The 15,519-nt window shown below is 46.2% G+C and overlaps 1 protein-coding gene across 1 annotated transcript in view; it reads left to right on the top strand.

Annotated features, from left to right (window-relative positions):
* The window catches only part of myo7aa (myosin VIIAa), a 182,976-nt gene that overhangs the window by 150,210 nt on the left and 17,247 nt on the right, over positions 1–15,519 (top strand). Inside the window, exons 41-45 of the mRNA XM_060826303.1 lie at positions 2,685–2,790; positions 6,082–6,195; positions 6,838–6,925; positions 8,715–8,821; positions 13,416–13,601. Of these exons, the coding sequence (XP_060682286.1) occupies positions 2,685–2,790; positions 6,082–6,195; positions 6,838–6,925; positions 8,715–8,821; positions 13,416–13,601 (601 nt within the window). The remainder of the gene's footprint in view (positions 1–2,684; positions 2,791–6,081; positions 6,196–6,837; positions 6,926–8,714; positions 8,822–13,415; positions 13,602–15,519) is intronic.

The raw sequence follows: 15,519 nt of genomic DNA, 5'->3' as shown, positions 1-15,519 counted from the left end.
CACAGGCATCCAGTGGAGTGGGGTGTGTCCTAACATCCAAGTCGTGTAAATTCCCCAAAGGAAACCATGTCCTGTGCTGACCTCCCAAACTATCCCTCCTTTGTGCTCTGCTACCTGTGTGCAGGCCCAGGACTCTCTCAGATGGAGGGGTAATCTCTAGCTTCTGGAGTAACAATGGCTGCGGCCTTCACCAGCCCTTATGGAGATCACAAGGAGTTATTCTGAAGGTGAACAGTGATATATCCGTCAATTGATGTCACGACAAGTCAATAATCTCTGATCTTGTTTCCATTTATGGGAGTGATTCAATTCATTATACCAGTGACTACATCCCTACATTTTGTACAGGAAGGGGAGTAGAGAGAAGCTGGTAATTATAGACCAGTGAGTCTTACTTCTGTTGTGGGTAAAGTGTTGGAAAAGGTTAATTGAGAGAGGATTTATAATCTCCTAAGAAAGGAGTAAGTTAATTAGGGATGGCTTTGTGAAGGGTAGGTCATGTCTCACAAACCTTATTGAGATCTTTGAGAAGGTGACCAAACAGGTGGATGAGGGTAAAGCAGTTGATGTGGTGTGTATGGATTTCAGTCAGGCATTTGATAAGATTCCCCACAGTACGTTATTACTCAAAATACAAAGGCATGGGATTGAGGGTGATTTTAATGGTTTGGATCAGAAATTGGCTAGCTGAAAGAAAACAGAGGATGGTGGTTGATGGGAACTGTTCATCCTGGAGTTCAGTTACGAGTGATGTACCACAAGGATCTGTTTTGGGTCCACTGCTGTTGGTCATTTTTACAAATGACCTAGATGAGAGCGTAGAAGGATGGGTTAGTAAACTTTGTGTCTGGATCAGTGGTGCTGGAAGAGCACAGCAGTTCAGCCAACGAGCAGCGAAATCGACGTTTCGGACAAAAGCCCTTCATCAGGAATAAAGGCAGAGAGCCTGAAGTGTGGAGAGATAAGCTAGAGGAGGGTGGGGTGGGGAAGAGAGTAGCATAGAGTACAATGGGTGAGTAGGGGAGGAGATGAAGGTGATAGGTCAGGGAGGAGAGGGTGGAGTGGATAGGTGGAAAAGATGATAAGCAGGTCGGACAAGTCATGGGGAGAGTGCCGAACTGGAAGTTTGAAACTAGGATGAGGTGGGGAAGGGGAAATGAGGAAGCTGTTGAAGTCCACATTGATGCTCTGGGGTTGAAATGTTTCGAGGAGGAAGAACGCCTCATCTTCCGCCAGGCGTCTGGTGGTGAGGGAGCGGCAGTGAAGGAGGCCCAGGACCTCCATGTCCTCGGCAGAGTGGGAGGGGGAGTTGAATTGTTGGGCCACAGGGCGGTGTGGTTGATTGGTGCGGATGTCCCGGAGATGTGCCCTAAAGCGCTCTGCTAGGAGGCGTCCAGTCTCCCCAATGTAGAGGAGACCGCATCGGGATCAACGGATAAAATAAATGATATTTGTGGATGTGCAGGTAAAACTTTGGATGTGGAAGGCTCCTTTAAGGCCTTGGATAGAGGTGAGGGAGGAGGTGTGGGCACCGGTTTTACAGTTCCTGCGGTGGCAGGGGAAAGTGCCAGGATGGGAGGGTGGGTCGTAGGGGGGCGTGGACCTGACCAGGTAGTCATGGAGGGAACGGTCTTTGCAGAAGGCGGAGAGGGGTGGGGAGGGAAGTATATCCCTGGTGGTGGGGTCTTTAACTTTGTGGATGACACTAAGGTTGGTCATGTTGTGGACAGTGCTAAAGGATATTGCAGGTTACAAAGGGACATAGATAAGCTGCAGAGCTGGGCTGAGAGGTGTCAAATGGAGTTTAATGTGGACAAGTGTGAGGTGATTCACTTTGGAAGGAGTAACAGGAATAAAGAGTACTGGGCTAATGGTAAGATTCTTGGTAGTGTAGCTGAGCAGAGAGATCGGAGTCCATGTACGTATATCCCTGAAAGTTACCACCCAGGTTGATAAGGCTGTTAAGAAGGGATACAGAGTGATAGCTTTTATATTAGTAGAAGAATTGAGTTTCGGAGCCACAAGGTCATGCTGCAGTTCTACAAAACTCTGGTGCAGCTGCCCTTGGAGTATTGCGTACAGTTCTGGTCACCGTATTATAGGAAGGATGTGAAAGCTTTGGAAAGGGTTCAGAGGAGATTTACTTGGATGTTGCCTGGTATGGAGGGAAGGTCTTATGAGGAAGGGCTGAGGGACTTGAGGCTGTTTTGGTTAGAACGAAGAAAGTTAAGAGGTGCCTTGATTCAGACATATATAATCAGAGGATTAGATAGGGTGGACAGTGAGAGCCTTATTCCTCGAATGGTGATGGCTAGCACAAAGGGACAGAGCTTTAATTGAGGGGTGATAGATATAGGACAGATGTCAGAGATAAGCTCTTTACTCAGTAGTAGGGGTGTGGAATGCCCTGCCTGCAACTCTCCAACTTTAAGGGCATTTAAATAGTCATTGGATAAACATATGGATGAAAATGGAATAGTGTAGGATTGGTTTCACAGGTTGGCGCAACATCGCGGGCCAACGGGCCAGTACTGCGCTGTAATGTTCTACGTTCCTAAAGTACTCCAATGGGTGTAAAGCCACAATAATGGCCCAGGGCAGTAGAGATGCTGTAGAAATGCTAGAACCTTCTTTATAAATGAGATTGACCAAGTTGCTCCACCTCTCGTGTTGGCCATTTACAGGAATGGATTGAGGAAATACCCACCTCACCTAGTGGAAGTGGAGGCTATTCAGCATAAAACCACTCAGATCTTCCACAAAGTTTACTTCCCTGACGACACAGACGAGGTAAGTGTCACCCTGTTTCACAAGAAATATATTACATTGCAGACAAATGGTTTAATGTCAGCAGAGAATGTGTCTGTGCCCCTCATAATTTTGTATGCCTCAATCAGATTTCCTGCACACTCTCACCCACCCAAGTCTCCCCTGCTCCAGGGAAAACAAACTCATCCTATCTAGTCTCCTCATAACTGAGACTTTGTATCCCAGACAGCATCCTGGTGAATCACTGCAGTCTCACAGCGCCAGGGTGCCAGGTTCGATTCCAGCCTCAGGCGACTGTGTGGAGTTTGCACATTCTCCCTGTGTCTGTGTGGATTTCCTCCGGGTGCTCTGGTTTCCTCCCACAGTCCAAAGGTGTGCGGGTCAGGTGAATTGGCCATGCTAAATTGCCCATAGTGTTACATGCATTAATCAGAGGGAAATGGGTCTGAGTGGGTTACTGTTCGGAGGGTCGGTGTGGACTGGTTGGGCTGAAGGGCCTGTTTCCACACTGTTGGGAATCTAATCTCCTCTGCACCCCTTCTACTGCAATCACATCTGTGTGGCAACCAGAACTGTATGTAATATTCCATCAGTGAAGGAGAAAGTGAGGACTGTACATTCTGGAGAGTCAGTCAAAAGTGTGGTGCTGGAAAAGCACAGCCAGCATCCGAGAAGCAGGAGAGTCGACGCTTCGGGCATAAGCCCTTCATCGTGCCCGAATCATTGATGCTGCCTGACATGCTGTGCTTTTCCAGCGCCACCCTTTTCAACTATATTCCATCAGAGACCTAGCCAATGCTTTGTAAAGTTGTAACCAAGACTTCCTTGCTCCTATATTCTATGTCCTGGCAACAGAAGGCACACATCCCAACTTGGTTTCTTCCCCATTCTGTCTATGTGCTGGCTCCTTCAGGGATATACAGATTTGTACACCGAGGTCCCTTTTGTTCCTCAGTACTTCCCTTGGGTCCTACCGGTCAATGTATGTTCTTCCCTTTGTAGATCTCCCAAAATGCCTCAACTCGCACTTATCAGATTAACCTGCTGTGCACAATATCCCAGCTGATCAACAGTACCTTTGTTTCTCTTCAAAGGTACATCCAGCAGGGTCTCTGTTCTATTGAATGTATTTATTTACAAAATTGCCTCTCTTTCCATGACATTCTTACTTAGGTCTATGACACCTGTCACTCAATTCTTGTATGGTAATTCCTCCTGGTTGATTAGTTATTTGTGGCAGTATTCCTAGGGAATATTAATCGGGCATTTATCCTTCTACATAAACTGGCCAGTGACACCCAGATTAGAATTTATTACCCAACCCCAGTTATTCTGAGAGTTTGGAAAGGTTGCTGCTCTGATGTAGGTTTGTGGGGTTGTTAACTATTGCATCTCTCTGACTTTTCCCAATATCCCAGTGTGATGCTTTAAACCAAAAGCCAGAACAGTCAGTGATTAGAATTTTCCTGATTCATTCACTAATCTTAAGATGCTATCTCCAATCAATCGATAAAGAATCATCATAGAAACCCTACAGTGTGGAAGCAGATCATTTGGCCCATCAAGTCCACAACAGCCCTCCAAAGAGCATCCCACCCATCCCCCTACCTTATCCGTAAGACATAGGACTAGAAATTAGGCCATTCAATCTTGGCTGATTTAACCCGCATTTAGCATGGCCAATCCACCTAACCTGTACATCTTTGGAATCTGGGAGGAAACCCACGCAGTCACTGGGAGAACGTGCAAACTCCACATGGACAGTGGCCTGAGGCTGGAATCGAACCCATGGTCCTGATCCTGTAAGGCAGCAGTGCTAACCACTGAGCCATCATGTCACCCTTGCTTGTGTTGGCGCTGTTGTGTTGAATGAGCCCCAAAGAATGGACCCTCATTAGTTTTCCAATTCTAGGCAGAGATAGAGCATTTGCCTCAAATATTGACAGAGAATGAAATGACGAGGCTGACTTTTCTGCCCTTCAGCTCAATACTGGTGTTTATACTCCACAAACCTTTTCCCATCTCTCTTCACGTAACCCTTATTAGTCTGAATTTTACTTCCTAACTATATTGTGTTTGTATAACTTCCTTTTATATGTCCATAACTTTAAAAGGAAATCTGCCATTCCCACCCAGTCTTGCCGCCATGTGACTTCAGACATTTTCTTCTTTTTTTAAATTATTAATTCATGGGATGTGTGTGTCACTGGCTGGCCCAGCATTTATTGCAGTTGAGATCCGTTGCTGTGGCTTTGCATGTAGGTCAGACTGGATAAGTTCAGCAGATTTCCTTCCCTGAAGGACATTAGTGAACCAGCTAAGTTTGAGATTAGCTTTTTATTCCAAATTTTTAAAAAATATTGCTATCTACATGTGGGACTTAAGCCCAATGGCCCCAGAAGCAAAATAAGAAATGGCTGGAAAAGCTCAGCAGGCCTGGTAACCTCTGTGGAGAGAAAGCAGAGTTAATGTTTAAGATGCAGAGAGCCTTCCTCAACATTAGCCTGTGATTCTGGATTGTTAGACCAGTGCCACCATCTCCCCACAGACCTTTTACACACCCCTTTTGAAGTAGCCAAGCATGGCATGCAGAAAATTGCCAGGCATGCCCATGTGCCCTAAAAGAGTAAAGATAAATACATCTCAGGTGTTCCCCTTGGCTATTCCATTTGCTTCAAAAAGTGTGGCGCTGGAAAAGCACAGCCGGTCAGGCAGCATCTGAGGAGCAGGAGAGTCGACGTTTTGAGCATAAGCTCCTCCTCGGGAATGTGAAGAAGGTTCCTGATGAAGAACTTTTGCTCAAAACGTCGACTCTCCTGCTCCTCAGATGCTGCCTGACCGGCTGTGCTTTTCCAGCGCCACACTTTTCGATTGTGATCTGCAGTCCTCACTTTCTCCCATTCCATTTGGTTGCAATGCCCACATTTTGGTTGAAGGATTTTTAAATTCCTTTTTTTTAATTAGGTTTATAGGTAACTGTCGTAGTTACATGACAAATGGAAACACATTATCCAGCCTTGTCCGTACTATCCAGTCACCGTTCACCCCATCCCTTTTCTGTGGCCTCAGGTTGTTGACTATTTTTGTTCTTCTGTTCTGTATACCAGCTCTGTTCTGGTCTCAACTTTTCCTTTTCCTTTTCCTTTTGCTTGTCTATATGTCAGTTTTGATGTATCTTTTTATAATGTGAGGCCCCAAACCTGCTTGGGTTACAAACGTGTCAGTGGGTATGTAAATATCTCCATTGAGGGGGGAGCAATGTAAGGATTCTCCGGTCTCTGAAGCCCTAACTGTGATTGGTAAATTCCGCAGGCATTTGAGGTGGAATCCAGCACCAAAGCCAAAGACTTCTGCCACAATATTTCAGGCAGACTGATGCTGAAATCTCCCGATGGCTTCAGCTTATTTGTCAAGATCTCTGACAAGGTAACCAGCTACTGGGGCGATTGGTGCAGGAGTCATGATGTGTGTAATAGTAAAGGAATAGAAGAAGTTGGAAGTTGGAAGCAGAACTATGGGTAACTTTGATTTTTAGGAATATTTGCTGTTTGGGATGTGGATGTCAGTAGCTGGGCCAGCATTTTGTTGTCCATCTCTAACCCCCACCTCCGGTTTGAGAAGAGAACTGCCCTTTTCCAAAACGCTGCAGTCTGTGTGTTGTAGGAACCCAACCCCCACCACCTTCCCGGTGCCAAAGGGACAACTGAAGCACAACCCCAGAGTTTCAAACCTCATGGTAATCTGATCCCATGTGGGCTGATCAACAACTTTGGGCTGTCAGTGTAGACTGATCCCTCCACTCTCCTCCCTCCACTCCCCGCCCGATCCCACCAACCCCCTTCACGCCACCCCCCACCCCCTGACATGCCTCTTTCCCACCCACCACCATCATCCCCCTCCTTCTGTCCCTCATCCTGCACCCTGTTACAACGATCCTGGCCTTGTGTTGAGTTCCAGCCCCTTGTGGAGGTCCCTGAACCTGTTAGGGGTGAAGCTTGGGTCAAGGTGCTTGCACTCAGTGTGAGGGAGGATCTGGCCAATGCTGATGGTGATCTTGTTGCTTCCCAGGTGATCAGTGTTCCCGAAGGAGATTTCTTCTTTGACTTTGTACGACACCTCACTGACTGGATCAAGAAGGCTCGGCCAATGAAGGATGGTAAAGAACAGAACAGAATCTGGCTGTGCAAGCTGACTTGTATTTTGTCTTTGTAAATATCCAGGTTCTTGTAGTGTCCCTACATTTAGACCGGGAGGCCTGGGTTCAAGTCCCACCTGCTCCAAAGTAAAAACGTCTCTGTACAGGTTGATGTTTAACAAAAAGCATCTTCTTGGGATTGTTTTCTGGTTCTATACTGTGGTGTTTTTGGGGAATGTGTATTTCTCTGAACGTTTGGTCACTGAGGATGAAGGGGGTAGGGGGTAGGGGGTAGGCAGTTGCTTATTGTCCATTATTGTTATGGAATACTCAGAATTGGCACTGAAAGCGATGGCTGTGATTTCCAGATGATTTTTCATATTGGCAGGATGAGCATGGTCAAGTCGAGCTATTGATAGCAGCACAACATGGCCAACACTACAAGGCAACACGCAAGTCAGCTGAAGGAGAAACAGTTTAGGTTACAAATCTTCTTTTGGCATTCCCAACAAAGAATCCTTTTGAATCGTTAACTCTGTTTCTCCCTCTGCAGATGCTGCCAGACCTGCAGTGGGTTTCTCGAGTGCTGTCCAATTCCATTTCAGATTTCCGACTTGCACCGTTCTTTTAATTTTCTTATTTTGAACGATTTTAGCTGGCTGATCAATGAGTGGTTCCTCACTCTGCCGCACGTCCTGCAGTGGTTTATTTTTATAATGCAGGCGAGCTGTATGAGGCAAGGCCCCCATCCCATTACAGCAGCGTGATCATTATGACCAGATCTGTCTTATTTACTTCGGTTGAGGGATCGCGCGTGACCTCCAATGCTGCACCTCTTCAAAATTAGCGCAGTGGAACTAAAGAACACTGGTCTTCTCTTAATTAAGGGATATTTTAAAGAGTAAGCATCATGCAGCTTGAAAACAGACCCTTTGGTCCAACTCATCCATACTGACCAAATTTCCCAAACTAAATTAGTCCCATTTGGCCCCTATCGCTCGAAACCCTTCCTATTCATATACCCATCCAGATGCCTTTTAAATGCTGTAATTGTACCAGCCTCCACCAATTCCTCTGGCAGCTCATTCCATACACGCACCACCACCCTCTCACCGTAAACCTGTCTCCTCTAATTTTGTGCCTCACCCCCAACTCCAGGGAAAAGACCTTGGCCATTCACCCTGTCCGTGTCCCTCATGATTTTATAAACCTCTAAGGTCTCCCCCCTCCGCCTCTGCTCCAGGGGAAACAGCCCCAGCCAGTACTGCCTACCTTTCTGACTTGGTTGAAGTGTGAGTAGAGAAGACGAGGCATCTGTGTGAGCTGGGGTTTGTGGAGTGAGTAGAAATAAAATTCTGACTGAAAAAAAAATCTATTCACGACCCTCTTGAGGCCAGGGTGGGGTGCGGTACGTTGGTTTAAGTTGGTTCTCCCCAAGCAGTGGCCTGAACCTTGCAGCACCGCCTCTGGACCCTAGTGGAGTGTGGTGTGTTCCTGTCCCCAGAGTGGGATTTGAAATTGCTGTCTCCCAGATGGAGAGATACACACCCCCCACTGGGGGCACAGCTGAATTGAAATCTGTTCTTGAGTGAGGCGGTAAAACTGACTAGCAACGCCTCGATTCACACCGATTCCTCTCCGAAGGACTGGAGCTTGCACAGACGTTTTAGGAGATGACGTCAGCTTCGTGGGCTTTGCCGTTCACTAGCATTTTCTTTTTGTAACCTGAACCCCCCTTTTTTTTTCAGGATTATTAGTTCAGTCCTTCTGAGAAACGAAAGATGTCAGTTTTTTGTGGTTGTTTCTCTAGGTGTAATGCCTTCTCTGACATACCAGGTCTTCTTCATGAAGAAATTATGGACACATACAGTTCCCGGAAAGGACCCGATGGCGGACTCCATCTTTCATTATTATCAGGTACCATGGTGCAGCAAACAGAAGTTTCCGGTAGGCCTGAGACATGGGACACGGTCTTGGGCTTGAGGGTGTATTCAGTTACATGGTGCATTTGGCTGGTCACTGATTCCTAATTCTTAGAGGATTGTGGCTTGTGCTGCAGTCTTTTCACCCAAATAAGATTTGGAATACTATAGGATTGGAGCATTTGCCATTCTGTTTCCTGTAACCATTTACCGCAGTGAGTTTACTGTTTATATATTTTCATCACCACCAGGCATTTTGAAATATAAGGAGAAAGTGAGGACTGCAAATGCTGGAGATCAGAGCTGAAAATGTGTTGCTGGAAAAGCGCAGCAAGTCAGGCAGCATCCAAGGAGCAGGAGAATCGACATTTTGGGCATGAGCCCTTCAGGAATTCCTGAAGAAGGGCTCATGTCCGAAACGTCGATGCTGCCTGACCTGCTGCGCTTTTCCAGCAACATTTTCAATTTTGCAATATAAAAACAGGTAGAAATCAGGAGTAGACTCTGACTATGCTACACCATTCAATATTAGTGGGCAGCACGGTGGCACAGTGGTTAGCACTGCTGCCTCACAGCGCTAGAGACCCGGGTTCAATTCCCGCCTCGGGCGACTGACTGTGTGGAGTTTGCACGTTCTCCCCGTGTCTGCGTGGGTTTCCTCCGGGTGCTCCGGTTTCCTCCCACAGTCCAAAGATGTGCGAGCCAGGTGAATTGGCCATGCTAAATTGCCCGTAGTGTTAGGTAATGGGTAAATGTAGGGGTATGGGTGGGTTGCGCTTCGGCGGGTCGGTGTGGACTTGTTGGGCCGAAGGGCCTGTTTCCACAATGTAGGGAATCGAATCTAATCTAATCTAAAAATATGATCGTGGCTGATCATTGAGCTCTGTCCTGTTCCTGCTTTCTCCCCATACTCCTTCATCCCTTTAACCCTATGAAATATATCCATCTCCTTCTTAAAAAAACATTCCAATGTTTTGGTCTCGACTGTTTTGAGAATTCCACAGACTCCCCGCTCTGAGTGAAGACATTTCTCCTCGTCTCAGTCCTAAATGACCTACCTGTTCTCCTCAGACTGTGACCCACCAATGTTGGAGCATCAGTTCAGGGAAATGCTGCAGCCAAGTTGCAAGCTGTGAGGTTCCAAAAACAACAATGTAACAGGGTGATGGTTTGTTTTTGTGAAGTTGCTTTGAGGGATAAATATTGGCCAATGTGTTTAAATACCAGAGCTTAAATGCTGGCTAAATAGAGTCTAGGCATTAATATTTCTAATCGCGCACACACACTCAAACTCCGATATACGCACTGACATTCGCTACCCATATCCAGTCCAGTACTCCCTCAATTATCGCTTAAGTGAACCATAACCATCACCCATTCCCTTATCTCATTGGATCTAGGGTACCCCTGCTAGACTCTGCTACCTGGTAACAAATAAGATTCAGGAGGTGGCTGGATGCAGCACTTGGGTCAAATGGGAGCAAAGGTTATGGGGAGAAAGCAGCATTAGGCTATTGAGTTGGACGATCAGCCATGATCGTGATGAATGGTGCAACAGGCTGCAAAGGCCAAATGGCCTCCTGCTCCTATGTTCTGTGTAACACGAGGAATATCTGCCCTGCTCTTCTCTAACATAGCAGAATGGGATCTTTTACACCTACTTGAGATGAGACATTGGGGACTGTAATGTTGAATTTTTTAACTTTTATTTTCATATTTTTCTACTTAAAGATTTTCAAAGTTTGTGCGAAGATTTGTAGCTCGGGTGCTTGTTGTAGTGGTTCTGTTCGCCGAACTGGAAGTTTTTGTTGCAAACGTTTCGTCCCCTGGCTAGGAGACATCATCAGTGCTGTGGAGCCTCCTGCGAAGCACTGCTTTGATGTTTCTTCTGGTATTTATAGTGGTCTGTCCTTGCTGCTTCCGGGTGTCAGTTTCAGCTATCCGCTGTAGTGATTGGTATATTGGGTCCAGGTCGATGTGTCTGTTGATGGAATTTGTGGATGAATGCCATGCCTCTAGGAATTCCCTGGCTGTTCACTGTCTGGCTTGCCCTATGATAGTAGTGTTTTCCCAGTCGAATTCATGTTGCTTGTTGTCTGAGTGTGTGGCTACTAGGGATAGCTGGTCGTGTCGTTTCGTGGCTAGTTGGTGTTCATGTATGCGGATTGTTAGCTGTCTTCCTGTTTGTCCTATATAGTGTTTTGTGTAGTCCTTGCATGGTATTTTATAAACTACATTAGTTTTGCTCATGTTGGGTATTGGCTCCTTTGTTCTAGCAAGTTGTTATCTGAGCGTGGCTGTTAGTTTGTGTGCCGTTATGAGTCCTAGGGGTTGCAGTAGTCTGGCTGTCACAGTTCTGAAACGCTCCTGATGTATGGTAGTGTGGCTAGTCCTTTTGGTTGTGGCCTCGTTCTGTGGTCTATCTCTTAGGCATCTGTTGATAAAGTTGCGCGGCTATTGTAACCAAAGCGGACCTACGAAGAATGAAACCGGAAAGCAACAACACCCCCAGATTCTATGGACTACCCAAAGTACACAAACCAGACATCCCACTCAGACCCATAGTATCACTACCAGGGACACCAGCATACAAACTGGCCAAAGAACTACAACAGAAACTGAAACACCTGGTCAGCGGATCCAAACACTCCATACAATCAACACAGGAATTCTTGGACGTCATCAGGAATACACACATAGACAAAGAAGAAACCATGATCTCATTCGACGTGACGGCACTGTTCACTTCGATTGACAAAACCCTAGCCAGAGAAACAATAGCCAACCTACTGGACATACAGAACAGAAAACAGGAGGCGGAACCTATCAACAAAGACGGCATACTTAAACTACTGGACTTATGCCTCACTACACACTTTACATTCAACAATCAGATATACGAACAAATCACCCATGGGATCACCAATCTCGGGACTCATAGCAGAGGCAGTTATGCAAAGGTTAGAACAAACAGCCCTACCACAAATTCAACGCAAACTCTGGGTCAGATATGTCGATGACACTTTCGTAATCATCAAAAACACGGAAATAGAAAAAACACACCGGATCATCAACGCCACACTCACAGGCATCCGATTCACGAGAGAAGTAGAAAAGGATAGCCAACTCCCATTCCTAGACGTGATAGTACAGAGAACACCGAACGGAGAATTCACCACAAGGGTACACAGGAAAACAACACACACAGACCAAGTCCTAAACTATGAAAGTAACCACCCCAACACACACAAACGAAGCTGCATCAGGACACTATTCAAAAGAGCTACAACACACGGCAGTACACCAGAACTGCAAAAAGAGGAAGAGGAACACCTATACAAAGTATTCGCCAAAAACGGATACCTGCGCAACTTTATCAACGATGCCTAAGAGATGGACCACGGAACGAGGACATGCCACAACCAAAAGGACTAGCCACACTACCATACGTCAGGAGCGTTTCAGAACTGACAGCCAGACTACTGCGACCCCTAGGACTCATAACGGCACACAAACCAACAGCCACGCTCAGACAACAACTTACTAGAACAAAGGAGCCAATACCCAACATGAGCAAAACTAATGTAGTTTATAAAATACCATGCAAGGACTACACAAAACACTATATAGGACAAACAGGAAGACAGCTAACAATCCGCATATATGAACACCAACTAGCCACGAAACGACACGACCAGCTATCCCTAGTAGCCACACACTCCGACAACAAGCAATATGAATTTGACTGGGAAAACACTACTATCATAGGGCAAGCCAGACAGAGAACAGCCAGGGAATTCCTAGAGGCATGGCATTTATCCACAAATTCCATCAACAGACACATCGACCTGGACCCAATATACCAATCACTACAGCGGACAGCTGAAACTGACACCCGGAAGCGGCAAGGACAGACCACTATAAATGCCGGAAGAAACATCAAAGAAGCGCTTCGCAGGAGGCTCCACAGCACTGATGATGTCTCCTAGCCAGTGGACGAAACGTTTGCTACAAAAACTTCCAGTTCGGCGAACAGAACCACAACTACTTAAAGATTTTTGTACCTAGAATGGTACTGAAAATGGCAACATTGGAAATTTCTCACTGCATTCCCATAACCCTTTGTTTGAGTACACATGCCAATAAAATCTAATTCAGACAACGTCTACTAGGTGGTCACTTGGTACTGGGGTGGGGGGGCGGTGGTGTTGGCCTTGAGTTTCTGCTCAAGTCGGGCTTGAATCTTGCAGTGTGCTAAACAACCAACATCATCAGCCAACCGGTTTTATGTCCTTGTGGCTCTTGCTGAATGTCGACTCTGGTTTGGAGTCTACACCAGACAGTAGAAACTGATGGTAGATTGCACGCCCCCAGCTTTCTAGCTCAGTGACTCGAGGGCTACCACAGGCTGGGGTCACTTGAGATTAGACAATAACGGAGCGAGATGGTGAAGACAAAGTGCCTCAGTTTGACCTGCCCGTGGATATACGGATGCCATGGCAAGCTAACAGTTGGACTGGAACCTAGTTGGGAGAGCGCGACCCTCAGTCCATGGAGTCTCAGACATGCTTTTCTCTTCCTTGTCTTAGGAGCTTCCTAAGTATCTGCGTGGCTACCACAAGTGTTCCCGTGATGACGTGCTGCAATTGGCGGCGCTCATTTACAGGGTGAAGTTTGAAGATGACAAGTCCCAATTCCCAAACATTCCCAAGATGCTGAAGGAACTGGTGCCACAGGATTTGATCCGGCACGTCTCACCCGATGACTGGAAGCGGGTAAGAGATTATCCTTGGAGTGTTTTTACTAACGACAGGAGAGTCCCTTTCAGAATCCTGGAATCATACAGTGCAGAAAGAGGCCATTCGACCCATCCAGTCTGTACCAGCACCCAAAAGAGGTACCCCAGCTAGTCCCACTCTGCGGCCCTATCTCCGTGGCCCTCAATTCACCCCTTTTCAAACATATATCCAGCTCTGTTTTGAATCCGCCTCCACCACTCTCACAGGTAACACATTCCAAATCTTAACCACTGTCTGAACAAAAGACGTTTCTCCTCATCTCACTCCTAGCTCTCTCTTGCTGACAATTTACTGTTACTGACATACCAACTGGCAGAAACAGAATATCCTCCTTTTTACCCTGTTGAAATTGGTCATAATGGGAGTAAGCCCAATCTCTCTCCTCTTTCCTTGTATCTATAAACCCTCATTCCTGGTATCATTTCTAGTAAATCTCCTTTGCACTCTCTCCAAGGCTTTAACATCCTTCCTTTATTAACGTGCCCAGAATACAATACTCAATCTATAGAGGTGGTGCATTGCTGCTTTGCCTGTATATTCTATGTCTCTATTTATAAACCCAAGAAGCTGCCTTAGCAACTATTTCAACTTGCCTGGTCACCTTCAGATAATTATGCATGTTAACCCTTAGGTCCCTCTGCTCCTGTACTCCCCTAAAGTTGTACCATAGAGCATGTATTCTCTGTGTTTCTTCTACCACAATGTGTAACCTCCCATCCTCATTGGATAGTTGACCCTAGAAGGTATCATCTACTGCCTTTGGCTTGCTAGGCCACTTCAGAGGGCGAGGAGGAGTAAACCACCTTTCAGTGTATTGTACGGGGATTATATTGATCCAAAGGCTGGCGGGGTGGGGTTGGTAGTGGGAGAGGATAATGGGTGACGTGTTAGAAGCATCAACAAATCAGACAATGTTTTGATGAGGCAGGGTAGTGGTAATGTCACTGGACTAGTAATCCCAGGGGGCCAGGCTCAGGCAGTTGATGAAATTTTAACATTAAGTAATAAAGACCAGGAATTGAAAGTTAGTCTCCAATATTTATGTAAAGGTTTGTAACTCTGGTGCTGGTTTCAGTTCTTGTGGGTTTATTCGTTGAGCTGGGAAGTTGGTTTGCAGACGTGTTCTAGGTGACCTCCTCAGTGCTGTGGAGCCTCCTGTGAACTGCTGCTGTGCTGTGTCGGTTGGAATTTATTTGGTTTCGTTCCTGCTGCTTCCACTTTCCAGTTCTGGTTGTTTGTTGCAGTGGTTATTATATCAGGTCTAGGTCAATGTGTTTATTGATGGACTCTGGATGAGTGCCATGCTTCTAGAAATTCTCTGGCTGTCCTCTGTTTAGCTTGCCCTATTACTGTTGTGTCATCCTAGTCGAATTTATGGTCCTTGTCATCTGTGTATGGGACAGCAGATGTTCATGAATACAGATTGCTAGTGGTCGGCCTGTTTGTCCTATATAGTGTTTTGTGCAGTCCCTGCATGGAACCTTGTATGCCACATTTGTCCTGCATATGATGGGTATTGGGCCTTTTGTTCTGGTCAGTTGTCTGAGCGTGGCTGTCACTTGGTGTTATTATGAACCTGAATGGTCAAGAGAAGTATGGCTGTCAGTTCTGAGACATTTTTCATATAAGGTAGCCTTGTTAGTGTGTGGCATGTCCCCATTACGTTGTTTGTCTGTTAGGCATCTGCAGATGAAGTTGTGGGGGATATCCGTGTCCTTGACAAAGACTTTGTAGAGGTGTTCTTCCATTCTCAGCTGCAACGTATTGTAGCCCTTTAGAGTGGAGTTCTGAAACAGCTTCACTTTGCAACTAAAAGAAGAGATCAAGAGCACACAGCAGGTTATCAACTGCATGCTCTCAGGGATCAGATTTACGAGAGGAGAAAATTAACAAC

This window comes from Hemiscyllium ocellatum, chromosome 6 (genome assembly GCF_020745735.1).
Source record: "Hemiscyllium ocellatum isolate sHemOce1 chromosome 6, sHemOce1.pat.X.cur, whole genome shotgun sequence".
Classification (NCBI taxonomy): domain Eukaryota; kingdom Metazoa; phylum Chordata; class Chondrichthyes; order Orectolobiformes; family Hemiscylliidae; genus Hemiscyllium; species Hemiscyllium ocellatum.
This window is presented reverse-complemented; position numbering and strand designations above follow the sequence as displayed.